This window comes from Opisthocomus hoazin, chromosome 4 (genome assembly GCF_030867145.1).
Source record: "Opisthocomus hoazin isolate bOpiHoa1 chromosome 4, bOpiHoa1.hap1, whole genome shotgun sequence".
NCBI classification, from domain to species: domain Eukaryota; kingdom Metazoa; phylum Chordata; class Aves; order Opisthocomiformes; family Opisthocomidae; genus Opisthocomus; species Opisthocomus hoazin.
In genome coordinates, this window is record NC_134417.1 from 13,680,690 (window position 1) to 13,708,489 (window position 27,800).

The 27,800-nt window shown below is 48.5% G+C and overlaps 1 protein-coding gene across 1 annotated transcript; it reads left to right on the forward strand.

Annotated features, from left to right (window-relative positions):
- The first annotated feature begins 487 nt into the window (after positions 1 to 487).
- Positions 488 to 4,929, forward strand: ZIC1 (Zic family zinc finger 1). Its single transcript, XM_075417332.1, has 3 exons — positions 488 to 2,158; positions 3,357 to 3,520; positions 4,150 to 4,929. Exons 1-3 carry the CDS (start codon positions 1,183 to 1,185, stop codon positions 4,345 to 4,347), a joined length of 1,338 nt encoding a protein of 445 aa, XP_075273447.1. The 5' UTR covers positions 488 to 1,182; the 3' UTR covers positions 4,348 to 4,929.
- The last annotated feature ends 22,871 nt before the right edge of the window (positions 4,930 to 27,800 follow it).

The window sequence follows — 27,800 nt, forward strand, 5'->3', positions numbered from 1 at the left end:
AATCATCATTACCGTCATTAGCAGAGCGCTGGAGAGAGAGGGGCAGAGAGAGGGAGAGCGGGTGAAGAAAAGAACCCTAACAATAGTCAAAGATGATTTTTTTTTCCCCCTTAGCATACGTACACACACACACACAAAAAGATGCGCTGGAAATATTTTCGTGGAAAGGAAAAAAAAAAAAGGCTTTATATATTAAAAAAAAAAAAAAAAAAGTTGCTGCCCCCGCCGCCCCGTCTGCCGGGAGGGCTGTCGCGCGCTCACAATACCTGCGATTGATGAGGCGCCCGGGCCAATCAGCGGCCGGAGGCGGCCGCGCGCGCGCCTCGTTGGCGGGGCCGGGGGGAGTTACGAGGGGAAGGGGGAGCCGGCGGCGGCCAATCAGCGCCCACGTCCGCCCGCACGTCGCTCCGCCCCCGGCTCCCATTCATCAAGGGGGGGGACGGTGTCGTCTTTTCAATTCATTTATCTGCAGGAATGATTGCCGCTATCAGTCTCGCGTTCACCGCCCGGCTGAGGAGGTGAAAGTTTCTCCCCAGGAAGATAAACCGCAAAAGACAATATTGTGCATGATTTGCGCCTTTTTTTTGCAAAGCGAAAAAAAAAAAAAGCCCCCCCCCCAAAAAAAAAATCGGGGAGAGTGCGGGGAAGCTCGAAGAGGAGAGAGAAACCGGCTCTCGGCCGCTCCGCAACATTCCTATAGCCAAAAAAATCACTGAAGAAAGTTTCTTTTTTGTTTTGGTTTTTTTTTTTTGCTGCCCGTGTTGATCTCTCTCCGTTATTGTTATTTGCGGCCAGTTTATTTTTTGAGCCCACCCAACCCACCTCCTCCCCACTTAAACCTTCCTGAAAAGTCAAAGCAGAGAGACAGCGAATATTTTTTTGGGGCGCATTTTTATTATTATTATTTGCAACTGCGAAGATCTCTTCCCCCCTTCCTCACCAGCCTCTTCTTTTTTTTTTTTTCCCCTCTCTTCTTCCCCCCCTCCCCCCTTTTTTTTTTTCCCCTTCCCCCTACGCTGATGCCGAAGGGGGTGTTTTTGATGTGGTTGCTTTGGTGGTGATCGTCGCCGACTTTCCAAAGAGGGTGTTTTCGCCGCCGCTGCTGCTGCTGCCGCTGCTTCTCTCCGCGTTGTGTGTGTGCGCGCGTGCTTTTTTTTTGGTTGCTGCATCGACGCTGGGAAGATGCTTCTGGATGCTGGACCACAGTATCCCGCCATAGGAGTCACTACCTTCGGATCCTCCCGCCACCACTCCACGGCCGATGTCACGGACAGAGAAGTGGGGCTGGGGATCAACCCCTTCGCCGACGGCATGGGCGCCTTCAAAATCAACCCCAGCACCCACGAGCTGGCTTCGGCCGGCCAGACCGCCTTCACCTCGCAGGCTCCCGGCTACGCGGCCGCGGCCCTGGGCCACCATCACCACCCGACCCACGTCGGCTCCTACTCCAGCGCCGCCTTCAACTCCACCCGGGACTTTCTGTTCCGCAACCGCGGCTTCGGGGAGGCGGCGGCTGCCAGCGCCCAGCACAGCCTCTTCGCCTCCGCCGCCGGCAGCTTCGCAGGACCCCACGGACACACCGATGCCGCCGGACATCTGCTTTTCCCGGGGCTGCACGAACAAGCTGCCAGCCACGCTTCGCCGAACGTGGTTAACGGGCAGATGCGCCTGGGCTTCTCCGGAGACATGTACGGCAGACCCGACCAGTACGGCCAGGTCACCAGCCCCCGCTCCGAGCACTACGCCTCCACCCAGCTGCACGGCTACGGCCACATGAACATGAACATGGCAGCCCACCACGGGGCAGGGGCCTTCTTTCGTTACATGCGGCAGCCCATCAAGCAGGAACTCATCTGTAAGTGGATTGAGCCCGAGCAACTGTCGAACCCCAAAAAGTCCTGCAACAAAACTTTCAGCACGATGCACGAGCTGGTGACTCACGTCACGGTGGAGCACGTTGGAGGACCCGAGCAGTCCAACCACATTTGTTTCTGGGAAGAGTGTCCGAGAGAAGGGAAACCTTTCAAGGCCAAATACAAACTTGTAAATCATATCCGAGTCCACACAGGTGAAAAACCTTTCCCCTGCCCTTTCCCAGGCTGCGGTAAAGTGTTTGCCAGATCAGAGAATCTCAAAATACACAAAAGAACTCATACAGGTACGGTAACCATTCTGTCAGCTTTTTTCTCTCTGCGAGTGGAAGCGCCGAGCGCCGGGGCCGGAGCGGGGGGCTCAGGGCCGGGCCGGGGGGGGAGGTGGGGGGGACGGGGGCCGAGGCCCTGCTTGGCTGAGGGTTGGGCAGTGGGTGCAGGGGGGTATGATCCAGGGCCGCTGGTTTCTCCGGGAGAGGCAGGCTCGGAGCTCCGCTGCGAAACGGGCTCGGTCACAGCCGCGCCAGCAGCAGCAACAAAAAGAGAAATCTCCCTGCCGAGGCGGAGGGGGAGCGACGCAGGGTCTGCTGCTGGGATCGCTGGGGCGGGGGGGGTGCGTGCGCCTGTGATACCGCAGCGACCTGTCCCGGTTAAATTTATAGCTTTTAATTAATTGTTGTTCGGCAGTTTTGACTGTGGCACGATGAGAAATCGCGCTAAATATCGCGGGCAGCTCATCCGTCTCCCCTTCGCGGTTCGGGGCTTGGTAAATATTTAATTCGGAGGAGCGATATGAAATAAACCGAGCCCAGCGCGTTAGCGTGTTGTTGTTGTGCCGAGGGCAGGCGCCGGGGTCCCCGAGAACTTTTCCCCGTCGCGGGAGGTGGAAATGCGGCAGCTCCGGGCTGGGAGAGCTCTGTCCCCCCGCGCCCACCCCCGAGTGCCGGGAGCCGGCGCTGCTCTCCCCGTGGCTTTCGTAGCGGGTTTGCGGGGCTGCCCTCGCGTTTCATTCCCCGGCCTGGTAATTTTCAATATGGCAAGAAAATCCTGGGGGGGGGGGGGGGGGGGCTGGGGTGGGTGGGAGAGTAAAATACCACGAGAAGGAGCTGTAAAAAAGGAAACTAGACACATAGGATCGTGTGTAAATACCGCCACGCCTGCTCTCCCGCTTGCGAGGAGGGAGCGGTGCCCGAGTCTGGGGCTGCGAATGAAACTCCGCGGTCCAAAGGGAAACAAACAAACACAAAAAGTTATTCAGCTCCCCACCCCTCTCTGAGACGGGCGCCGAGCAGGGGTCGGAGGTGCGGAGAGGACGGAGAAGAGAAGGGAGATTTGGAGATTTGAGCCTCGGTGGCGTTCGAAAGTTGCAAGTGTTTGAAACGGAGCCCCGGGTGCCGTCCGGCGGGGCGGTGGGGACAATGCGCCATCCAGCCGGCCCTGCTTAATCAGATCCATTTTTCCACCCCCCCCTTCCCTCTGCAATAGGTGAAAAACCATTTAAGTGTGAATTCGAGGGCTGTGACAGGCGCTTTGCAAACAGCAGCGACCGCAAAAAGCACATGCATGTGCACACTTCCGACAAGCCCTATCTCTGCAAAATGTGCGACAAGTCCTACACGCACCCCAGCTCCCTCAGAAAGCACATGAAGGTAAACGGAGGGCGCCCGCTGCCAGGGGCTCGGACACCACCTCGGGCCTGGCCGGGGGGAGCGGGATGCGGGGCCTCCGGGCAGGCACCCGGGCAGGGGGGAGCGGGCTGCGGGGCCGCCGGGCAGGGCCGCCCGTTACCGGGGGAGCGGGCTGCGGGGCCGCCGGGAAGGGTCCCCGGGCCGGGGGGGAGCGGGCCGCAGGGCCGCCCGGGCCGGGGGGAGCGGGGTGCCGGGCAGCCGGGAAGGGTCCCCGGGCCGGGAAGAGCGGGATGCCGGGCAGCCGGGCAGGGCTGCGGTGGTGCCCGCGGGCGGAGCGCGGCCCGTTACCTGCCGGCTGCGGGGCTCCGCGCTGGGCCCGCCGGGCCTGGCCGCCCCAAGCCCGGCCGCGCTCAGCCCCGGCCCCGCGGGCAGGGCCTGTTGTCGGAGCGGTTTACCCGGGGAGGGGGGGCAGGCAGCCGGTGGGTGCTGCCCGGCTTTCCCCGCCGGGCAGGGGGCCGGGGTGGGGGGACCGGCGGGGAGCCCCGCGGGGGCTCAGCGTTGTCCGGCGCATCCCCAGCCGAAGGCGGCCGCCTCCGGGGCCTGCTCCGTGCCCCGCCGCTCTCTACTCCTGCCCGCGTTTTCTCTTGCAGGTCCATGAATCATCCTCGCAGGGGTCCCAGCCTTCCCCCGCCGCCAGCTCAGGCTATGAGTCCTCCACCCCTCCAACCATCGTCTCTCCGTCCACAGAAAACCAGACCGCCAGCTCCTTATCCCCGTCCTCCTCCGCAGTCCACCACACGTCCAGCCACAGCACGCTTACATCAAATTTTAACGAATGGTACGTCTAAAACGCTAAAACAAAACAACAGAACAACACAAAACGAAACAAAACAAAAAAGCCCCAAGCGAGCAAAAAAATACCCTATTTAAAGACTCCAAAAATAATGAACACTTTGAAATCAGAATTTAAATGATGAAACAAAAATAAAATGCTGCCAGTAGACCCAGGACTGAATAAAATGAAGACTTCGTGTTTTTAAAAATTGGGTTTTTTTCCTTACTTTCTTTTTTCTTTTTTTTTTATTTCTCTTTTTTCTTTTTCTTTATTATTTTTTCTTTTTTCCTTTTTTTCTTTGTTTTTTGACTGCTCTGCTCTGTTCCGAGGCTCGGTAGGCGAAGGTGTTAGTAGAATGCATAAGAAGACAAGGTTACCAGGGCAAATGCCAACTGTGTAGGGCTTTACTGGAAACCACTGATTAGAGATCTCCAACTGCATGTCTGCTCGGGCAGCGGCCTTCCCCCCCCCCCATCCCCTCTTGTAAATACAGAATTATTAGCTTCAAAAACAAAACAACAAAAAAATGTACTGTTTGATTTTGTAAATAGTTATATCGCAAGTTGAATAAGGGGATATGTGGATTTGTGGTCTTTGCATATATGTGGGGGGAGGGGCGGGCGGGCGGGCGCGGCGGAGGGGGGGCGGAGGTGGTGGGGGGGCAGAGGGAAGAGGTAGAAATTCAACTATTTGTACTGAATGGCAAGAATGTTCTAGTAAATGTGTACCAAAATGTGAATTACTTTGTATTATTACAGTCTAAACGTCGATCTAACAGAATATTATTGGTATTAATGTGCTTTTTTGTATAAAGTGCAACATTTCGTCCCAAAGTCCAGTCTAAGTAGTGCAGTAAAATGTTGTTACACGTCCTGTCAAGAAATTCGTATAGTGAAAGCCTGGATCTGCGTGTCAAACTGTTACATTTGTTTATGTAAAGTGATATTAAAAAAAAAAAAAGATATAAACTATATCTGTCCGTTGCTTTTGGCAAATACAAGAACATAATGTATATAAATCCTAATTTCCATATTTATCCGCATGTAAAGGTCCGGTTATACATGTTACAAGATATTCAATATTTATGGCTAGAAGAATTGGTATGTAAAATTTAGTTTACAGAACTGTTTGGTAACATTTCATACCTTATTAAAGATTCTTAAATCCCACGAATTGTGGTAGGAATTCTTATTCGCTAAGTCAACCTGCTGCAACTCCAACTAGCTCTAGGATATTAGAATAAAACTGTCCCAGTTTTTCACTGCTTTCCATTATGTCATCACTAAAGCAGCGAAGGTGATATAAATGTGATAAATGAAAGGATCCCTGCTGGCATTACTATAGTGTGTAATTAGTATTTATATCAAAATTTATGAAACAAATTTTCGGCCGCAGTATAATTTAAATGACCTTTGCAGACATAGAATAACAACCATAAAAATAACAGAAATAGATTGCATAGGATGCATAAATATTAATGTGGGGAATTTTTACACGAGAAGTGCTGCACTCCACTCCAACACTGCCCATGAATCTGCATAGACTGGGTCCCTAAATTAAATCAGTTAGGATAACATCTATTAGGAGATTTAAAACAGAGGAGATTTCGGTTGCTGTTTTAATTTAAGGCATTTATGACCATAACTAATTCTTAGACGGTGGATTCATGACTTTCCTTGGGCCCTTTACTCTAAGAAGTACAGCACTGTTTCACGAAGGCCGTTGTTGTTGTTGTTTGGTATTTTTTTTTGGTTGGGTTTTTGGTTTCTTTTGGTTTTTTTTTTTTCTTCCTTCCTTCCTTATTCTTTTCTTTTTGCTGATATTCCTCAAAACGTGACGTTAATTTGAATCAATTACTTCTTATGTTATGTTATTATTATTACTATAATTTTGCTAGTGTTAATAGCTTTCTAAAAAAATAAATCTAGGGGATAAGAATTATTTTATGTAATTTGATTATCTTTCTATCTCTTTTATTTATTTCTCATTTACTTAAGAAATTCGTTCCATTGGCTGGCGTTGATACAGTAAATTTGTAAATGAGAAGACAATATAAAAAATCTAAATTACTTGTGCTTAATGACTGTAGCAGAACGCCTTTTCTCTAAATCAGATTGTCTCCCTTGCAGTTTAGTTTGATAGATTTGCAAGCTGCACTGCTTCCACTAACTTAGCTACGGTTGTTGGAACTGTTGGGCTTTGTTCCTGGTTGTAGCTTGCATGATCGCCCCATTAAGCAGACAACATATCAACAGACAACACAAATCATGAGGTTGGCTAAAGCTGCGAGGGCTTGTGATATGTCATAGAGCGAACCGCGCGAACTGACCTTCCAGTAGACCAGTATGACACTTTAACAGCTTCTTTAAAGAAATATTATGAGTACAGCGAGTCAATGGCCGTATTAACCGCCGGCTGGGGGTGGGAGGGGGTGCCGGGGGACGCCGCTCTCCGCTCGCAGCCGTGCGGGGCGCTCCGCAGCTCCGGCTGTAACCCGCCCAGGGCACGGCCCTCCTGCCTCCCCGCAAAACTCCGCCAGGGTTTGCCTTTGGGGATCCCCGCTCGGAGGTCTTTCACCTCCACGTAGCACACTCTCCCACCCCCGGGAAAAAAAAAACAACCACAATGAAAAGAAAAGAGAATTTCGCGTTGCTCAGGTGAACCCCCGGCTCCCGGCGCCGCCGGCCGCTCCCTGCAGCACCCGGGGGAGGCCCCGCTTTACCTCGGCTTTCCCCACAGCGTTGCTGCCCCGCGGCCGGGCCCGGGGGGAGCGGGGCGGGCGGGAAGGGCGCCACCCTGCGGGGCGCGGCGGGCGCGGGGAGCTGGGCCCGGGCGGGGAGCTGGACGGGACCCGCCGGGAGGGAGAGCCTGGCCGAACGCCGGCCCCGGAAAGCTCGCTTTCGGCCCGCCTTTCGGGTTAACCGTCCCACCAGCTCGGCCAGGCGGAGGCTGTAAAAAAATACCCTGTGCGGGGCTTAAAAAAAAAATTAAAAAAAATCATAGCGATAGCCTGAACCCGCCGTAAAACAAACCCGGAGCAACGCGGTGGGGGTGATGCGTTTTAAAGATGCGTGTTGCAAGTTTCTTTGAACTTGAGTGAAGTCCCTAGTGGTCGCTTAACACAGATCAGTTGCTTGGCGTGCATTGCAGCGCTTGATTAGCGAGTGTTCCCTGAAACTTTCGGTCGGAGGTGTGTTCCAGCGTCCTGCAGGAGAAAGCACGGCTTCAGCGGCGTTGCTGCTGCTGCTGGTGTTTTATCTCGGTTTTGGGGACACACACACACGATGCAATAGCGGTTGATCCCCACCCCGTAGATGTTCTGAATTCGCGACCATCACCGGGGCTGGAGTCGCCGATGCCGAACTCCAGCCCACGGCACGCCGGGGCTGCTGGCTTGGTGCTGGGAGGGGAGCGGCTCTGGAAGCCCCGGCCGAGAGGGGGGTCCTCCCGCAGGCGGAGGGGCTGCAAGGCCTCTCCCGGCTGCTCCTGCGCTGTTCCAGCCGCCGAAGCCAGCTCGCCTCTCGCCGGGCGCCCTGCGCGGACTCACCCGCGGGGCGGAAGGCGAGCCCCAGCTCTCCGGCCTCAACGAGGGCCGTGATTTTCTCTCTAACGTCTGGCTCTGGGGAAGCTGCCGGGGTACTTTTCCCGCGTGGGTTATTAGGTTTCGAAGTAGGCGGGGGCTGCCTGCTCCGAGGTCGCGCAGAGCCCAAGGCCAGCCCAGCCGGCAGCCGCCCGCTCCCCCGACGTCCCCCCCTCCGCCGGCTCCCGCTCCCGCGGAGGCTGCGCGGCCAAGGGGGAGCGGCTGGAGACACCGCCAGCAGCACAGCGGTCCTGCCGGGGGGTGCGGAGGGCTGTGTGTGGGGGCTGCGTGGCCTGTCCCTTCCCGAGCGGGGTGCCTGCGGGGCGCACACCGCAGCCCCCGGCCGTGCCGGTGCTGTTTGCTCTCAGGAAGTTGAATGCAAAGCAATAATCGGGCGCTTCCAGCCCCCCTCCCTCAAGACGTGCCTTCCAGGTCGCTCCAACAGCTTGTGAATGACCGCTGGCATTTTTTTAAAAGGCGAGTCCGACACCAGCAAGGCAAAGTTCGCTTCCTTAAGGCAGGCACAGCTCGGAACGGGGACGCCCGCTCCGCGCTGCCCTCGGCCGCTTCCCGCCCGCGCTTCAGCCATGAGGAAGGAGCGGTCCCCGGGCCCGGGGCACGTAGCACCGGCACTTTTATTTACTGCTTTTCCGCCTCCGGCTTTGTAAATTTTCCCACGTCCAGAGCGCTCGCTCCCCTCGCAGCAACGTCTCGGCGGAGCGAGGGGCGAGCCCGGCTCGGGGCTGGCGCCGGCGGGGGCACCGGGGAGCTCGGCGGCGGCAGCCCCGGAGCGGAGCCGGGCCCCCCGCCGCAAAGCCCTCGGCGGGACGGGGAAGGGGGTCCCCGCCGGGAGAGGCTGCCGGCGGCGGGCAGAGGGTTGCAGGCTACCCGGCGCTGGGGGAGCCGGTGCTCAGGGCTCGGAGGGGAAAGGGTTTGCGAGCGGTGTCCCCGCGGAGGAGGCCGGGCCGTCCGCCGGGCACGTCGTGGCTTCACCGTGATAAAGTGTGCATCTGCGTGTACGCGCACAGGCACCCCGCTCGCCTGTGTACCCGCACAAGCGTGTGCCCGCGGGTGGGAAGCGCACCCATGCACGCTGCGCCCCTCCAAACACAGGGCCGAGCCCCGCGGCGCTTCCGCGGGAAACGGGCGCTTTTTTTTTCCTCAAAAGGTGGTGATTCCCTCCCGAGCCGGGCTTCGCTGCCGGGAAAGGCCGGGCTGCGCCGGGAGGCCCGGCCGGGCAGCCCGCACCCGTGCCCCGCGCCGACACCGCGGGCACCCGGTGGCGGGGCCGGGCGCCGGCTGTTGCGTGGGCGCGATCCGCGGGACACGCGGCCGTTGGTGCGGGGGCACACGCGCTCACCGTTGGCGTTGCAGGTTTTGTTACCAATATGCACGTGTCTGTAAATATACACGCACCCTCCTGCCTGTGTTTGCGTGGAAGGAGAGAGCGGTGCTTCTCAAGAGACACCCACCCGCGTCCTCGGGTTCAATAACCTCGGTTATTTAGTGCAAAAGCCCGCGTGCGACGGCTCGCCTGTGTAGCAAAAGGGGTGTATTTTCCAAACCCACGCGAGGAGGTGAATAACTGAGACCTCCGTTTCGCAGCAGGCGCGGGAGAGACGCCTCTAACTTGCTGGACGTGCCGAGGTGGGGTCCGTCACGCCGCGAGGAGGCTGCGTTTTAGGGTTTACTGCGTATTAAATACGGCCAAGGTTTTTTATTTTATATAATTTTTTTTTTTCGCTGCTGCGCTCTGTGGGTCAGATTTGGTTCATCTTCGATAACAAGAAACACGATCCCGTGAAGCGGAGGGGCTATTTTTACCGTGCAGCTGGAAGCTGTCATCAATTCGCAACATTTATTTCGGCTTTAGAACGATAGTATAAAATAGCATGAAGTTTCCAGATGACGGCCGTACTGCAGACAGGATTTTTCAAGTACAATAAATCAAATTAATTACCTTTTTAGATATATACGATCACACTACCTCTCTATGAAACCGCTGTTAAAGAAAAAAACCCCACCCGGCTCCGTGGGTGCGTGTGTGTCCGTGCGGGTGTTCGCCTCCCGGGACCCGGGCGCAGCGCATGGGGGGGGGGCCGGGGCGAGGGGGAGCGCACGACCAGCGCTCAGCCCCACGCCCACGCGTGACCCTTCGCCGGACGCGGTCAAGGCTTCGCCTAGGAGAAACCTGAAAGTTGCGGGCCGGCGCGGGCCGGGACTGCCAGATCCTTCCCGACTTCCAAAAATCCCGTGAAGACACAGCCGAAGGTTGGAGGAAAAAAAATAAAAGAAGGGAAAAAACCGTGCCCCCCCCATCCGCCAGCACCCCCCTTCCCCCACGCCGGGACATGTGTTTTGCGTTCGACGCTGCCCCTCTCGGGGGGGAGGGGGGGGCAGCGGGTAGGTGCGGGGCTGCCCGCCTTGGGGACGGTTCCTGGAAATCGCGCGCGGGGGCGGTGCGTGTGCGCGCGCGCGAATTGTGCGTGTGCTCGCGCGCCGCGCAGCCCGGCGGCGGCCCCGGCGGCGCATGCGCGCCCGCGGCCCGGCTCCACGTGCTGTTGAATATTTATGAACCCCCCCCCCCCGTGGCCGTCCGTGGGCTCGCGTGGCAGGGTGCGACCGGCCTCGGGGGGGAGGGGAGCGGTTCGTGTAATGGATCCCTTCCTGCCCCGCTCCTCTCGGTAGAGTCCCACCGCACTGCGCGGCCCGTCGTGTGCTATTGCTGACGTATCGACATGGCGCGATAGATCCGAGGTACGAACGCACCGGGCTGGCGTTTGTTCCGTTTGGAGGCTGAGGGGTTTGGTTTATTTCTTTTAAACAAATAGCGATCATTCCCAGCGCTCGTTGTTCGTTTAAAATTCGATTTTAAAGCCTTTTGTGAGCCGGCAGAATTACGCCCCGTGTTATCAGCAACGCGCTCCTCAACCTTCCTGAGGAGGGGGGTTTCTCTCTCCCCTCGCAGCCCGGCGGGGAGCGGGCGGGAGCCCTCGGAGCCCGCGCCGGGTTCCCGGCCCACCTGGGCGCTTTGCCCCGGGGGAGGGCACGGCCGCGGCCCCGCAGCCCGGCCCGGCCCGGCCCCTCTGCCGTTCCCAGCAGGGCCCTTCCCGGTGGAGCGGGGCCGGCTGGAAACCGCCCTGGGACGATTCCCCCCACGGGGCAGCCCCTCTCTGCTCTTCCCCCTCCGACCGACCCCCCGAGGGCCTGTGCCCCCCTCCCCGCCCGGCCGCGGCTCCCTGCGCGCCCTCGCCAGCTACAAGAGGCTACGATAAAGCCGGTGTCCATCATGCCGCCTCTCCGTTTCGGAAAGGGCAGATCCTGACCTCGGGACCCCAAGTGGACGCTTGTTTCGGGCTCGCACCGTGGGCACCATTTACTCCAACTTTACACAGACGTGTATGAACCCCTTATTTTTTATTCCCCCCTTCCCCCCCCTTCCCTTCCAGCCAGGCTTTTTTCCTTCCATTCTCTCCCTTAGCCGAAGGGGAAGATCCCCGGTATGCGCAGGGATGCGGGGGGCATGCGGGGGCCAGGGGCACCCGGGCACGCACCTGAGCCCGACGCCCCCGCCCCCGCGCGGAACCCCGCCCGCCGCGCTGAACTCCCGGGAAAACTGTTGATCTCCTCCAAGGGAGAGGCTCAACCTTTGCCTCCAGGGCTCATGGCTCCCTCCCTGCCTCCTATTTCTCCCAGGTTCGACCCCGCGTTGCGCTTCCAGAGACCCCCAGGTCCCCCCGTCCGCTGCGGGGCCGGCGGAGGGGGACGTGCCCTCACTTTTTAGCCAGTCGGACCAGGACGGGCTCTATTATTATTATATTATTCTTGCAGTTGTTGTTATATTCAATTTAAAGGTACCCCTTTATAACTTGCATAGCTCCTGTAAATTTACCTGAAACCTGCCGTCTTTCCTGGCCAATGGTGTCAGGGGCCGGCTAGGCTGTCCCTCCGGAGCATTAACCCTTGTCGCTAGCTGGAGCGAGTGAGAAGCTGAGGTTTGGCCCTGAGGAGCCGTGTGCGTAGATCTTGCACAGCTTTGCTCCCTTAACTCCTGGATCTTTGTTTTGGTGCGAGCAGGGAGCGCTGTGCTTGCATTCCCCGCTGGCTTTTGCGCGCACACACGCACACACACACAAATCCCCCTTTCCAACTTTCTGCCTTTTGCGCTTCCCTGCCAGTTTTTTTCACTTCTCAGACCTACTGGCAGCATTTGCCGAGCTCTAGATCCCCGCCGTGGTAAGTGATGCTTTTCTCCATTGCAAAACTCGCTCAGCTCTCGGCTCGCTGTCCCCGGGACGGGTGTAGGAGTTGTATTTGTTTGGAACAGAATTGCCCAACCCCAGTGGTTTCACGTCAAGCAGCACAGAGTAAAACTATTGTCGAGTATTAACTCTGAATGGGAGCAAACAGACCAAATAATCATTGCTGGCTCAGACAGCAGCACGGCACTAGTGTCAGTCTTTTTAAGTTTGCAAAGCAACTTTTTTTTTTTTTCTTTTTTGGTTATGGGGAGAGCGAGCCTGTGCTTTGGGTCTGATCTTTATATTTACACCACACACCAGACCATAACAAACTATACAAAGAATGCAGCTCCCATATGTGCTTTGTGAACATACAGTTATGATTGGGGGGTTCATGCCTTCAGCCGAAGTGTCGCAGACACACTGCTACCACCCCGCAAGGTTCGAGCCATACCTGAAACCTCACTCCGTGTTCGGGGGGAGGGGTTGGAAAGACGTTGCATTTAAAAAAAACCTCTATATTAAAAAAAAAAAAAAACCACTACAGTAAATGCCTCCTGGACATTTATTTTTAATGTACAGTCTGCAGCTCTGACTGGATCAAATTCACGATTATTCAGATGAGGCTGGATTTGAATAACTTGCTGGTTTCTCTCCCCCGCCCTCCCCCATCACCCTCCCCCTCCTTTTTGTTGTTGTTGTTGTTGTTTTTGTTCTAAAAATTAAGAAAATGAAGAGAAGCGCCGAGTCCGGCTGACCTTTGGCTGACATAATTTAGCAGCAGACCGTTCGCAAATGAGGACGGGGTAAACGAGGCGCTCCAGTTCTCCGGGTAAAGCGATGCTCGGCGCCCGGCTCCCACCGAAAGGAGCCGGGACGGGGGCTGCCCCGCGGCCCCGGGAGCCCCCCGGGAGGCGGCGGGAGGACGGTCCCGGCGGAGCGGCGCGGAGAAACCGCCGGGCACCGCCAAGTTCAGGGCACGTCCCCATCGCCGGCAAGGGACGAGCCCGCTAACGGCGTGCGAACCGCTCCCGTCCCGCGGGTCCCCCCCGAGAAGGGGCCGGGGCCGGGGCTGGGGCCGCTCCGCCGCCTCCCCGGCCATCGATCCGCGGCGGGGCCGGGCTCCGCGGGCGGCAGCGGGGGCGCGGAGCCGGGGTGCCGGCAAGCACGGACCCCCGCCCCCCCCCAGCCCTGCCTTATTAGCTGGTCAGAGTTTATCTCGTTAAGTTGTGCTCACATGACAAGGTACGGGAAAACTCTGGAGAGGGCTGAATCCCCAGAAGCTGCTGTCAAAAAATAAAAAAAATTTAAAAAAAGGAAAAAAAAAAAAGGTTGGGAAAAAAAAAAAAGATGGAAACCGCTTTTGGGGTTTTAGCGGCCGGTTTGCTGAGCACCCGCGGGTGGAGGCTGCCGGGCTGGTCGTGCAGGCCTGCCGGGGGCGGCGGTTCCCCCGCGGGCAGGGGTGCGGGCAGCCCCCTCCCCGCAGCCGGATGGGGCACGGCGGGCACGGCTCCCCAGCGAAACCCCAGCCGAAGCAGGAGCCGGGTCCCGGCCGGCAGCGCTTTCCCCCCTGCAATGAGTCGCCTCTGCTGATAAATGACGCCTCCGCTCAGGTTCCTCAGCGGTCCGCAGCTGAGTCGGAGGGAATTTGATCCTTGATTTGGAGATGTGTTTTAATAAAACGGCTGCAACGTTGGCGTTTTATTAGGAGATTGTTGGTTCCAAATTAATACTTCATCTATGAAAAACGTCTGTCCTAACAAACTAGGCTCACCTCCGTGCGCCCCATTCTTCATCTACGTGCATTTTCCAGCTGGGAACCTAGCTCTACATTTCCCTGAATCATCAGACCATTAATTTTCTGGGGAGCTAGCTGTTCCACCCGGATGGGTATAATTCTGAATAAACTCAGAAGAAATGCAAAAACATATGCCTTTGTCATTTTCTCCCCCATTTTCTCTCCCCCCCCGCCCCTTTATTTTCTTTCCTCTTCAGTCAGTCTGTGCTAAGCAATGCCTTCAGAAACTTCATTATCTAAAAGGCAGACCTAGAGGGCAGGGACTTTGGGAATAGTACCCTTTTATTGTGAAACTTTCTAAACTTGGAGCAGGGTTGAGCATGTCCTCAAATCTGCACCTTCCGGGATGAAATGAATGATGTGCCAGATGCTTCACTTCTTGTCAAAAAATATAAACCAAATGCTGTAACGTTCCTGATTCTTCCTCAGGCGCATTTTCTGTGCACGTTTTACAGTCAGGATGTAAAATGGTCACCTTAGAAGTTGATAAAAACCCTATGCAGATGATACTGTATATCTCTTTCCTCATTTTATTTCAAGTAGATTTTACTAACAATTTATAGCAAAAAATGGCCAGCCACCCCGACAGGATACCTTTGCAGGTTGCAGGCCAAGCTCGAACAGCTCATGTTAGAAAGAAACTTGGACTAGGCGTAGCATTTCTGAAAGAAGAACGTCTTTTTTTTCTGCAAATGGGTATTATTTTGCGCTTAAAATTTCACCTTCCTTTGACTTTGTTGACAGGTGAAAATTTACTCCCAAGTCATAATGAAGCATTGAAAAGGAGGGTGTTTGCAGTGGAATTTTAGGTTTTAAGGTATTGTACATTAAAAAACATCCGAACAGAGCAAGTGCAGTTTCTGCTTGATATCTGAAGCACTATCATCTAGGAAATCTTCTGAAAATATTGATCTGCTAGATGATGTGAGTGCTGAATAGAAAAGTATTTCCACCAGCTCGGCAATACAAATCAAGAAACATTGTACATATAGTATGATTGATAAATCAAAAATTTGCAAATGCAATGCCCACATCGCAGCACTCAAGATATTTTTTCCTATTTATAAAAATACGTGTTTAAGTACTCAACTTTGGGTTTTCCTTGTCTTAACTTTATGCTTTATTGAAAGCTGTTGAACCCTTAGACATTTGATTACTGGCATGTTAGGTTTAGGAAGTGGGGTTATAATACAGGCAGTTACACACCTAATGCAAATGTCTGTGTTGAAATCAGAATCATTATCTTTCATGCAGGTGAGTGAAGCAGGTTCTTCACTTACGGCAACTTTAGTGTCAGTCCGAATTTTTTGATCTGTATTTATTTTTATTTACCATTATTGCTTGCAGCAGGGCTTTCACTGAGGTGAATATCCCTAATACATGCATTTAGAATTGTCTGGCTAGTTTGTTTAAATACCTGGAATATTTTTTAAAAACTAAAATAAAAATATCTTTTTAATGCTGGATTAGTTTTCTGCTGTGATGTTTGGAGGAGTAGTTTAGTCTGTATGTTTGATCAACATACAATGTGGTTCATGCTTCCACAAACATTTTTAATCATATAGCAAATTGTTGAATGTTGCTATAAGGAGCAACGGACAAAGGCTACCGGGAAGTGTAACTACATTAAACGGGCGAAACATGGGAGGGCTGAAATAAGGGACTGAACCAAACCACGCTGAAATCAATGGGAGACTACTGCTGAGTTGGAACAGGCTTCAGGCACGGTATAAATGACTGTACAGGCACAGCGCTTTTCATCTCTGTCCGGTTCTGCTTTGGTTTACAGCACATTATTTACAGGTAACATTCTTGAGCTAGATTAAAATTTACCGATTTGTGTCTGGGGTAATAAGATCTGTGTTTGGATGTAAGTGCCCGTAGGAAGGCTGGACTGGTACTGCAGTGGTGATGGAAGTGATATGCAAGGTTCACCTTATCCGAGCAATGATTGCTTTTAGGGTATTTCTGAAAGTTTTGTTCTTTCAGATAAAGGTGTATTTATGTATGAATGCAGCAACTCTCTGAAAGGCTTGGTGAGGCCTTTCGCAGTAAACTTGTTTTTTTCAGCCACAGGACTGAAAGTTGAAAAATGACCAGATTACGAAGTCTATATTCTTCTTTGCCAAGGAGTAGCAGCAAATAGGGACACCCGCTCCTGCCCCCTCACCCTTAGTGCTGTTCTACAAATATCACTTAATAATTAATTCCCTGTTCATATTGGAACTTGACTGTGAAAATGCTGTTTTCTGCTAGGAGAATTCAGATGCTGTAAACACTGCTGCAGCAAATGGAGTGTTTCTGTTGGGATATACTATAAGTGGGTTTCAGTCTGTTCCCGCTGGAGCCATAAGTTTAGAATCAGATCCCGCTTAATATCATATTTCTCCTTCTCATGATACTTAGTGACCGGAGCAAAAAGCATAGCTATTTAAAAAAAACCACTCCTTAAAAAATATACGGACTTGCTTATCTAGAAAATCTCAGTATCGCTGGAGTTTTAATTTTCTCCACTCATTTGAAAAGGACTTAGAGACTCCTTTACAAACTTTGCTTCATATTTAGATACTCTTTCCTTGTAAGTTCTACTGTGTACTGAAGAATAGCACATTTAATTAAAAAATCCTAACACATAAAATCGTGCAGTGTTGTCAGCAGTTGCAGAGAAAGGGCCAAATTCTTCCTTTCTTAATCTGGCAAAACTCCCATTGACATCAATGCTATGTTCTTTACGAAGCTCAGACATGTATTTTAAGACCCCACCAATTACAAGGAAATTGTTTCACTCTCACTGCTGTGTTTGTCTGCTGGCTGGCAGTAACAGTCAGAAAGCTGCATGCTCCTAGTTTTGCTGGTTGTAAATTAGGGAATGCTAAGATGAAATCCTAAATGTTTCACAAAGCTGTAAACAACTCACTCTTGATATAAAAAGTAGACAAGAACGATCTGGCCGTCCTCTTCCAAGCAGGACTTTGAGGTAAACTACAGGACAAGTTCTGAAGCCTTTTAACTTTTCCCCAGCCAAAGCTGTGATTAGTTAAAATATTATTTTTACCTGCAGAAGTACGATGAAAGGGCTTTACGATCCGAATCTGTTTATACTCTGTAGGTCTAGCAAAGAAACAAAATTTCCCCTCTGACATGCCCAAATAAACAATGAGCCTATTTTAAGTTCCGCTCAATAAGTGTGTTAAATGCATAAAGTATTTTGAGTAAATGCCATGCAGCTGTTTGGTAGCCTACAATTACTGCGGTATTGTGTCTGCCTGCGTTCTGTGTACTGCTATAAATCCCGCAAGTGGACACTGCTATTTCTGACACATCGTGTTGGATTTTCTGTTAAGTCTATAGGTTTTGTTCCAAGTAGATGAAAATAATGAAACATTATAAATATGAGATAGTCTTGCTCCAGTGTGTGGTGCTGTAAATCTCTGGAGATTTACAAAGAGACAGTGAAAACATGAATGCAATTACACATGATACTATTTTATGAGCTAATGCTATAAAGCAGCATCTCAGCTCTGCATTGGCAATAATTTTTCACAGCAACTTTGGGAATGTCCCATGGAACCTTTTAATAGATTAATTATTTGCTCATCCCAAAATAAATTTGCACGTGACTAGAATTAAAGAAAAGGCCCACCACTGCTTCAGGAGCAGTTTTGCCTGAGAAGGAACTTGGGGCAGAATCAGTTATTTCAGGGCTCAGACTGAAAGGCTGGAATACAGCGGTATCTGCTGGGAGGCTCTGCTCCGGCTGTGCACCGCAGCCGTAAGTGCCCTGCAAAGCCTTTGTACCCCCTTCGGGTCTGTAGCCATTCGAGGCTGGAGAAGGAGAAATATTTCTTCTCTGAACCTTAGTTCAACAGGTGACTTTGAAATGACCTATGAATTCTTCCACTTTTGTCGAGCTCAGATCAATAGCTTGCGTGGTTCTAGGAAAATACATGTAGGTATTTTCTCAAGGCATGCTAATCTAAAATATAAGAACTGGAAAAACACTTTTAGTGTTAGAGGATTCAAAGAGTTCTCAGAAAAAAACAACCTTGGCATTGTTATAGCAGCTGTTATAGTCTATTATGTAAATCATCTGGGAATTAAAACAAAATATTTTGTAAGATAGTTTTTGTCAAATAATAAATATGCTATCATTTAGATTTAATGTTGTTCCAGAGGTGTTATTGTTGTCTGATGAAAGTGAAACCTTAGAGTACTCCTTATTTTGACTGATGAGGATTTAATATTTATTTATAGCCATGCCAACGATAACACGTGCATATCTGTTCAAGAGAACATATGTTTCTCAAAATTGGGTGTTGGAACTTATGCTGTTGATACGTACCCAGTTATATTTGTCTTCTAGGTGTCACCTAGATATTCTCACCAGTTTTAATCAGATATGCTAAAATAAAAAATATGTGAAAAAAAATCTCAAAAGCCGTATTTTTGGTCAGATTATTATTTGCTTTAATGTTAATTTATATCACCATAGACCTCTCTGTAAAAACTCTGAGGTTACTCTTCACTGCCTGAGTGTTGTAGACTGGCTTTTATAAAAACAAGGATCAGGCCCTGTGATTCATTTCTTCCCTTCTGCACAGGGTATTGGTTGCGGGTGCAACATGTCAGTTCATCAGCCTGTTGACTACAGTACAGTATGATTTCACTAATGACTGGGATGCATACTGCAGATTACCACATTTTGCAAATTAGTGAGTAATCAAACAAACACCATAAAAATCAAGGATACTGCATAATGAAATATGCTTTATTCATTTATTTTTACAACCATATATTAGTTTTAATTATTTGTGTTAATAATTCATTGGGTGCTAGCACACTGAGCTATGGAATGAGTTTTTTAAAAAAATTATGTTTTAGCAACCAAAGCCCCTGTTGTAGGGGCTCTGGTGTTCAATCCTTTGTGAGAAGATGGGTCAGCCCTTCTTTCTTGAGTGGGGCACCTTGTTTCAGAGATAATCCCTAAGAAGGTCCTGGAGTCCTTGGGACCAGCCTGATCCATCCTGGTAGATATGCCGGGGAGAAGCTTGACAAGGTTGCTGGAGCGGGGCGGGCTGCTTGCCTGCATTGGCTTCCAAAGAGCTGATGAAGAGAGAGAAACTCATCCCGGGCAGGTTAGAGCAGGAGCTGACTTGGGTGCTCTTGGCCATTCACTGAAGGAGATCTCTCTCTCCTGCTCCTTCACTCCCCTCCTTCCTCCTCCTTTCCCAGTCCATAGTGCAAGCCTACAGCACGAACAACACTGAACTGTATCTTTTACCCATCTTGTTTGTGGTGTAATGTCTGGTAATGAATCAGGGAGTGAAAGCTTCTCTACCAGGCGGCTACTGCCTGCAAGGAAGGCAGTGTGCACTGCCTAACCTATCCCTGGGTTCCTCTCTGAGACGTCCACCTCCAGCACCAGTTACTGCTTGCCGCTCAGCTGGGAAGAAATAACTCGTTTCATGCCTGTGGAACAAACTTCTGTCTCTCCTGGGCTCAACTTGGACCTCTGGCATGGAGGAGAACATCCCCTCGTGGTCTTCGTTTCTTGCTATTCCTTTAAGAAATGTACTGTTTTTTATTAAGTCTCAAGGTAAATACAGTGTATACGTATAAAACCTATGCGCAATGTATAAAACGTGTGCGCAGTGCACATGCTCTCTTTTTTCTCACTGTACCTTAATCTGTCTTTTCCATTTTCATTTGACAGTTGCATAAACTTTCAGTTGTTAAAATGGTTTCTCTTTTTTCCTTATATTTCAAGTTTGATCCATGAATGGCCTGTCAAGAGTTTTGTATTATTGTAAGCTGAAGTCTGGATGGTAGCAGCGACAGACCACTAACCATAATTGTGTTACTGTTGTGTTACCACTGTAACAAATTTGTGTCATTTACTTATTTTGAAGCTCGAGAAGTGCATAAAGGCAAATGCAGTACTGATGAATATTTATTTTACTGCTGTGGGATCTTAGGTTTAACCATGCTTGCATCAATTCTGCAAAACTGTCCTTAAAAATTAGTGGAGTGGACTACATCTGAAAATGGGGGGAACAATTAAAAATCTTCCTGCAAAAATGATTTACAAATGTAGAAGATACTTATTTATGTCATTTAATAGTAACAGTGTTAAGGATGGTCTTGTTGCAAAGACCGGAGTAGGAGACAAACACTTGGTCTGACCTTGAGTCAATGCACCAGCGTTTGACAAGATGTTAAGCACCACGTGAGGCACACAGATTTTCCACATTTGACAGTATTCAATCGATTGCAGGTTTATGCCCCAAATATCTGTGTGTATCTTGGTGACCTTACTACAGAAAGGAAAGTTTGATCCCCCTCAGAGTCTCAGCGAGAACAAGCCTGTTCTGTGTCCCACAGACAGGGCAGAAGAAGGCTGCGTCCTTCACTGCTTATGAGGTTGGTGGGGTATTATTAACCTACTTGAAACATGCTTTTAATGTGTATAAAGCATGCTAACAATTTCAATTTATTGGCAGGTCATTGAATTTTTTAATGATTTTTTTTTTCAGATTGAATTGAACACAGGCAATAGCAAATTGATAGCCGTGAGTCATAATGTGCCCCTCCTTTACATCGTGATTGTCTTTGTGAAATAGTAGTAGATTACTAGAAACAAAGTTTTTTTACTCATGTTGATAATATAGTGTGCATTGGAAACTTGAGATAATGAATTATATTTAAAATAATTATATTCTTCTTAAGGGCATAGTAGCCAGAATTTATCACATATGGAGGACCAGTGTTAGAATGGAGCTTGATTTTTTTATTTTCAAGTTAGCAAGAACTACAGTTATCTAACAACCAGCGAGTCACTATTAATGGTTGAGTATGAACTATAAAGAAATTGTGAAGTGTTACAATAAAAAGAGCACTCTCTTAACATGCTGATTCTGACTGTCTGTCAGTGCAGCTGGGGACAAACTGATCTGGTCAGACTTAACCCTTTGACATCAATGCACTTATGTCAACAATGACTAAAGTTAAATCATTTTGGAGGTTGAAGTGGGGACTAAATAGAGCCCAGATCATCTCTTGACTCCTGCAAAGAAACAACAGACTTTCACCCATTCAAACCTAGCTGACAGTAGTGCTTTTTTCCTTGGCCAGTGAGTGTGTGTGAAATGAGACTATTTCTAAATAAGAAAACCTCAGACATTTACAGGAGGACATCTCTCAAGGTCATCAAGTATATGTTTTGAAGACAAAAGGATATTAATTTGACCATAATTTGTGTAAAGGCTTTCAACAAGGCAGTGGAATGCATATTTTTAAGATTTTTTTTTCCCTAGTAATTTAATTTCTCAGGAAATGCTGCCATTAATATTTTATTTTGAGCACTGGGGCGCAAATGGTATTACCAATGTTTCTCTTTACTCCCGACAGTACACTCAACACCAAAGACTTGTTCCAGTAGCATATTTGTCCCCTGGTAAATAGAAAGTCTTTTTTTTTGCTTCTCTCCCCCCCCCCCCCCCCCCCCCCCCCCCCCCCGCCAGCGTCCCTCACTTACAAAAAGCACCAATGTTTAGAAAGGCTGGAAAAATAACGATATGGGGGGACATATGAAAACCTGTGATTTTTCCAAGTAAAATTAGAAACAGAGTCTCTTTAACATGGAAATTTGATTTCTCTACAATTTGAGGACTCATTTCTGCAACTGTCACATATGTAAAATTTCCAGTGAAGTCAGAGGCCTTTGAATACAAAGAAACAGCACAATCAAGCTCTGAATATATATATATGTGCTATATGCTTTTCTCTCTCTTCCAGTGATGTACGTTACAGTAGTTTCATGCAGATAAAACTGTCATCATTTTAATTTCTGCAGTCCTTAAACTGTTTAAAAAGTAAAATTAATAAAAACGATTTCTGAGAAGAACAACTCATCTTTGTGGGAGCATTTAATTAGCATCTCCATTTTTTATATTAAACTGATATGTGAAATATTGCATTGTCAGGACATCCTTGAATGATATCCTAGATGTATTGTTTGTTTGGAATGGCTTGAAATCACAGAACTTTACTGAATTATAACCAGATAAATATATCTAAGCCTGAGGGCAGGAAGTCCTGGCAGCTGAGACGTGGGGAACACGCAGTTTGTCCATACTAGATTCTTCTGTTCCCTTTTACTAATAAATCTATTAGAAAGCTTTGTTTTCACTCTCTGCATGACAAATAAAGTCTCTGTCTATGGTACCATATTAATGCTTGATACTGATGCTTGTAACTCCACCTATGCTCATGGAGAGACGAGACCTCTGTGAACCAAACCTTATCAGGTCAGGTTTTGTTTGGGTTGGTGCCGACTCTGAAGCAGGGAAAATATCGCATATCACAAGTATTATGGGATTGATGAATCACACCTCGGCTTCAGAAGGTCATCTGCAACAGTTATTTGAGCTGCCAGACCACCCACCTCAATTTTTGATTTTTCGGAGTGTCTAGTTTTATTTTCTATTTACCCATTTAAAAACCTCAACCCCCCCCCCCCCCCCCGCCCCCCGCTTGTACTTGGAGGAGTACAAATCACATGAGAGGAGACAGTAAGCAGTCAGGGTAGCATCCTCTGCGTGTTCATACAACTCTCTGTTCGGTTGAACCCTTTGGCAAACAATGTTTGCTGCATGACAGAGTGTGTGCTGTGTGGCAGATATGTTTATGAGGTAGCCTAGGACGGGGCTAATCACATCACCGTGTCTCCAGTTTTGACCTTATCACTGTTGTGCACTGAGCCTAAAAATTGGACACTGGCAACCACATCCCAGGAAAATAAATGGGAAATGACATTTTGGTTAAAAAGAATAAGTGGATTTTATTTTGTTGAAACATAAGGTCATATGAGTTTTATTTATTGTTCTTGTATGAGTGTAATTAAATAGCTGCCTTGCTGCCATGTCAAGTGATTAAAAAAAAAAAAAGGAGTGATTTCACTTGCGAGGACCCAATTCATGGTTCTGCAGCTGTTTTGCATCCAGGCCTTTTAACGAAGCTAGTGGAAAATCTACCTGGAAAGCAATGAGAGAATAATATTCTTATGTGAAACATTGTTTATAACATCTGTAATAAAGCAGGCTAAATCTTACCTCTGCCATTTAAAATAATAAATAGTGTGTTAGCTTTAAAAGCAGCATTTGTCCTTTTGAAATCCTTTGATGTCAGGCTGCTTTAAGAAAAGCCTGGGTAGACCTCCTCCGTACTGTGGTTTGATTAAGAAAAAATCATTACAAAGTCTGCAATACACGTATAATGAAAAGTAGTATATAATGTGAGCCTGGTAATTTATTATTGGTATCAGAAACAGAAGAATTTGTTGATACAACCATCATAGTTTCCAAAGGACGTAGTAATATAAGCTATTCTTATTTGATTACCTGCATATATATTTTTAATATATATGTATATGTATGTGCACACACGCAGACTGATGACATAATCTTTAAAAAACTGTGTTTAAGAAGATAATTTTTCATTGATGCACTGAACCTCTTATTTCATAGATATATTGGCACCTTTTACAGAGATAACCCGACCCTGTACTAAACGAGAGACAAGCTCTGAGTACTAGTAAGGATTTTTCTTAACCCAAAGTAGAAATAGTTCCTGAAAATTCAGACATAATAACGTGTTATACTGAAAACTGGAAAATAGCAGTTACTTGCAAAACGCCAGGCTGCAGAGAGGGATGTAGTTTGGAGGGCAAATTGGCCACAGCTTCCAGTGTAAAACCATTTAAACCAAACACAACGCCAGGCAGCCAAATCTGATCCATACGAGTGTCACCTGCAGTGTCCTGGGAAACCTGCAGACTGCGGCCAGTGCTCAGGCAGCGCTTCCTGGGGTGCTTACAGTGAGATGTTGAGGCAGGACCTGGAAAGGAAAGAAACCCACATTCAGGAGAAATGGCTGCACTGTAGTGCCTTCCCTGATTAAACTCTGACTCCAGCAAACAATTCTCAGTCCTTTCATCCCCTTGTGTTTTTTTCCCACCGCTGACCTCCGGCACGGAGCTCCCCGCAGCCCAAGCATCCGGCACCTACCATGTCCTTCTGCCAGGTCCCTGCTTCAGCCCCTGGGCAGGCTGGTTCCCAGGGTTGCCCAGGTGTCTTCTGCCCATTGCTGGTCCAGCAGCTGCCTGGACACCCACCACTGAGAGGGAGCTTGTGAAGGGAGCTCTGGATAAAGATGAAGGCTGTTTCTGGTTGGGAGAAATGAGCAGACAAGTCTTCTCCCAGCACCTGCCAATCAAATTGAACACAGATCAGCGGCCAGCCCTGGAAACCCTCGACCGTCATTTACACTAACACAGTTATCTTTTCCCGATGTTATTTGAGAGAAGCAGGTCCCAGATGTTACCTGCTTAATCATTACCCCGTTTCCCAAGGACAAAGCTCCCTGCAGCTGCAGCACTGAGGGCTGGGTGGACACCCATGGCGGCTCCTCGGAGCCGTGCTTTGCCACCGACAGCTGATGGAGCACATTGAGATGGCTACACCTCGTGTCTCAGCCTTCAGGAAGGACAATTGTATTAAGGGCTGATTTTATTATTTTCCATTTTTTTATTAGGTGAAATAGAACTGGAGAGCCACAGTGTTCTAAAACAGGTATAAACGTAATTTTGCCACCCTTCCTTTTCGTTGTGTTGATACCACCTGTCATAAAGCAGAGATAAACGATTTGTTCTGAATTTCTATGCCATGATATACAAATATTTCAGATGTTTGGGACAGAGTCTGCTGTGTTTGCTCCATGCATGTATGATGCACGGGGCAGAGGATGGTTCATCGGGGTGGTTAGTTGCAGTGATAAGAGGATGCACAGAACAATATGGGGGCAACGCTAATGCTTCCTCTTAGCTTGCAGTTTATAGCGTCCAGTGTGACAACGGAGTTGGTGACCTCTAGAGCCTAACTCTCATCTCACACAGCTGACATGGATACTAAACACACTGTAATTGACCTCTCCTGCTTTTAACAGAGTAAGCGGACTCAGATTCATCCTGAATTGGACAAGCTTATCCACAGCTTCCAGATGTTGACAATGCAGTTGGTGGAAAGAAAGAGGGATGTTTCTTCAAGCCCATATTCAATTCCCATGCTTCAGTCCTTCTTTGTTTTATATTTGCCCCCCATGCTGATACGTCATGGTGATAATCAGACATTTTGTTTTTTGAGTCATATGTAGAAACTGCACCCAACTCATTGAAATATGGATGAAGAAGATGCTGGAAAAAAAGGGTGAATATGTCCATTACAGGTGTTGTGAATAATTGGTCTTAAATAAAAATATATGGAGAAATCAGAAAAACTGCTGTTAAATACACCTTTGCTGTCTGCAGTACAACATGAGACAGATTTACAACATTAATTATTTCCACCAGCTTTGAGCCTGAAATATGAATATGTCATGTATTTAAATACTAATTTACTTTAAAAAATCTCTACTTTATTGAAATATCATTATGCATATTGGAAAGTTAAAAGTCCAAGCTATATAGCTGCTGAGGTAAAATTCACATTTATTGTCCACTGAATGTGATGGAAATTGAATTTGTCAGGAAGCTGATTGATATCTAGAAGTGTTTTGTTTTCAGTGACTGGCACTGCTGAGTTACAACCATCTATCATCTAACAGGTAATTAGTCAGATTTCTCATCATGAGCCTTCAATCCTGCTGTTTTATTATTGAAATACCACAAACCAGTAGGCATCTGAATGCAGATAAAGTTCTCCGTCATGGTCTTAAGGACAAAGACAACATTTTGCAACTCAGCTGTAGTAAGTTTGAATAAAACTCACTGAAATGTGAGGCACGATGTTAATACATACGGGAAAAAAAGATCCTGGAAAACATCAATGGAGTCGACTTTTTTCCTGCAAAAAAACATTTAATACTAAAATCTTTATTCTTGCGGTCTACATGTAGACAGATATCTCCCTGTGCAGAAGGGAGGCTGGCTGAGGCAGAACGCTATTTGGACCTCAAGAGGATAAGGTGGAAATCAGGGTCTATCTCTCAGAAGCACCACGTCCCTGTGTGTCCTTGTTGGTGGCAGACACCAGCTCCTCCCATGAGGAGCCCCAACCTCTTCGTTGTTCCCAGAGATGCCTGCTCTGCTCCTGCATGCATCTGTGGTAGCTCCCATTTGTCTCTGAAGAAAGCAGGGCACAACCCATCGTGCTTGGCCCATTCAAAAGTGGACTGGAGTGGGGTTCCGCACTCAGGCCACAGCTGGCCCCAGGAGTGTACGTTTAAGCAAAAAGAGCTTTTCTGGGAGGTTGTTGTAAACTCCTCATGTATAGCTGAGTGCATGTTTGAACCATTAGCATGCTTTAATAAAAAAGGGTAAAAGAAAATATTTGATAACACAGTTGTTACCTACACGAGTGTGATAAAACTGCATTTTTTACACACCCTTCCTCTTCTCCCCTTGTCTCTTGGAAGTGTTTGCTGTAGATGATACAACAGCAGCTGAACAATCAACCTTACTAGGTAAGGATATAAAAAAACAAAAATAAACTTTTACTAGAGCTTCAGGAAAATAATCAGGATGAACTGATTGCGCTACTCAGTGCGTTCTGCTCTGGATTCTGACTTTGTACTCAGTGTCTACAAGGAAATTGAAAATGTGCTGCTGTTCACCCTTAAAATATTGCTTTTGTAACAGAATGCAACTGCATGAACTAATATTAGTCAAAGCTTATTTAATGTTAGGTTTTGTGACTAATTGATCTAAACCAGCTGCACAACTCACTCCTAGCACTGGGATGCCAGCAACCTTGGTGGCTTTGGGAAGTCAAATATAATTTTTTTTAAACCTAATTCTAATGTAAAAAAAAAACCCTCATTTTTCTGGGGAAGTTTGGGTTCATAATATCCCAGCCTTCCACTATGTCAAGACACAACAGCCGTTAGTTCTTAATGAGTTGTAAATGTTATTCTTTTCTAGAGAACTTCCACTGTTGAATATGCAATTTTTTTCATATTTCCGTAACCCTGAGTTAGAAATGATACTTCACCACAACTGATAAATTGTGCTTAATTTACAGAACACACCAGAAAACGACTGCTAACAAAGTTAGCTAGCCGTACTGAGAACTGTTTTGATCCAAAATGTCAAAACATTTCTAGAACAAATAAACCGTTCATTGGGTATCATGTATTTAATGATTCAAAGAATTTGACAGTAGTAGGATTTAAATCACAGTGTACGTTATCGGATAACATGTATGTGAATATTGTATTACGGTATTCAATTTGCAGTTGTTCCTTAAGCTTATCTTGTGTTGCAGAGCCAAGTAATTTTGAATTACGAGTTTGTTGCATATGCCTGAGCTGACACTGTCACATGTGAGCAAGAGGCTGAGACATGATAAACAGTGGAAGAGAGGAGCATATATTAAAGAGACAGCTGAAATGCAAAGAAAGGTAGCTCTTATTTCACAGACTAAGTTTGGCATGGAAGAGGATCAAAACTTGGGAGTTCCAAATATCTCCAAACTTTTGGGGAGAGTGAAATGGAATTTACACTTTGTGGCTGAGACCCATCTTTCAAGTAAATGCTCCCTGTGGAGAGGATCAAATAACGCCTTGACAGAAAATGCAAATATAAACCCAACCATGAGCCACAGCTTTTCTTTACTCTCCTTCAGTGCAAGAGGTCTGTTTTACGTGAAATTTGGATAGCTTATGTGCTTGGGCAAACTTGCCCTGTCAAGCTGTTTGTAAACAAATTGCTTATTTCTTGTGCAGTTATTCTGCAGTTCAGCCCTTTGAAACTGTCTGGCAACAGGGACTAACTGCTGTCTTGAGAGGGTACGGTG

What these genes read in the sequence shown, in the direction of transcription:
- ZIC1 (XM_075417332.1), top strand. Translation starts at nt 1,183, where the DNA reads ATGCTTCTGGATGCTGGACCACAGTATCCCGCCATAGGAGTCACTACC. An exon ending in ACACAAAAGAACTCATACAG is followed by an intron (nt 2,159 to 3,356) that starts GTACGGTAACCA and finishes CCTCTGCAATAG; the next exon opens with GTGAAAAACCATTTAAGTGT. An exon ending in CCCTCAGAAAGCACATGAAG is followed by an intron (nt 3,521 to 4,149) that starts GTAAACGGAGGG and finishes TTTCTCTTGCAG; the next exon opens with GTCCATGAATCATCCTCGCA.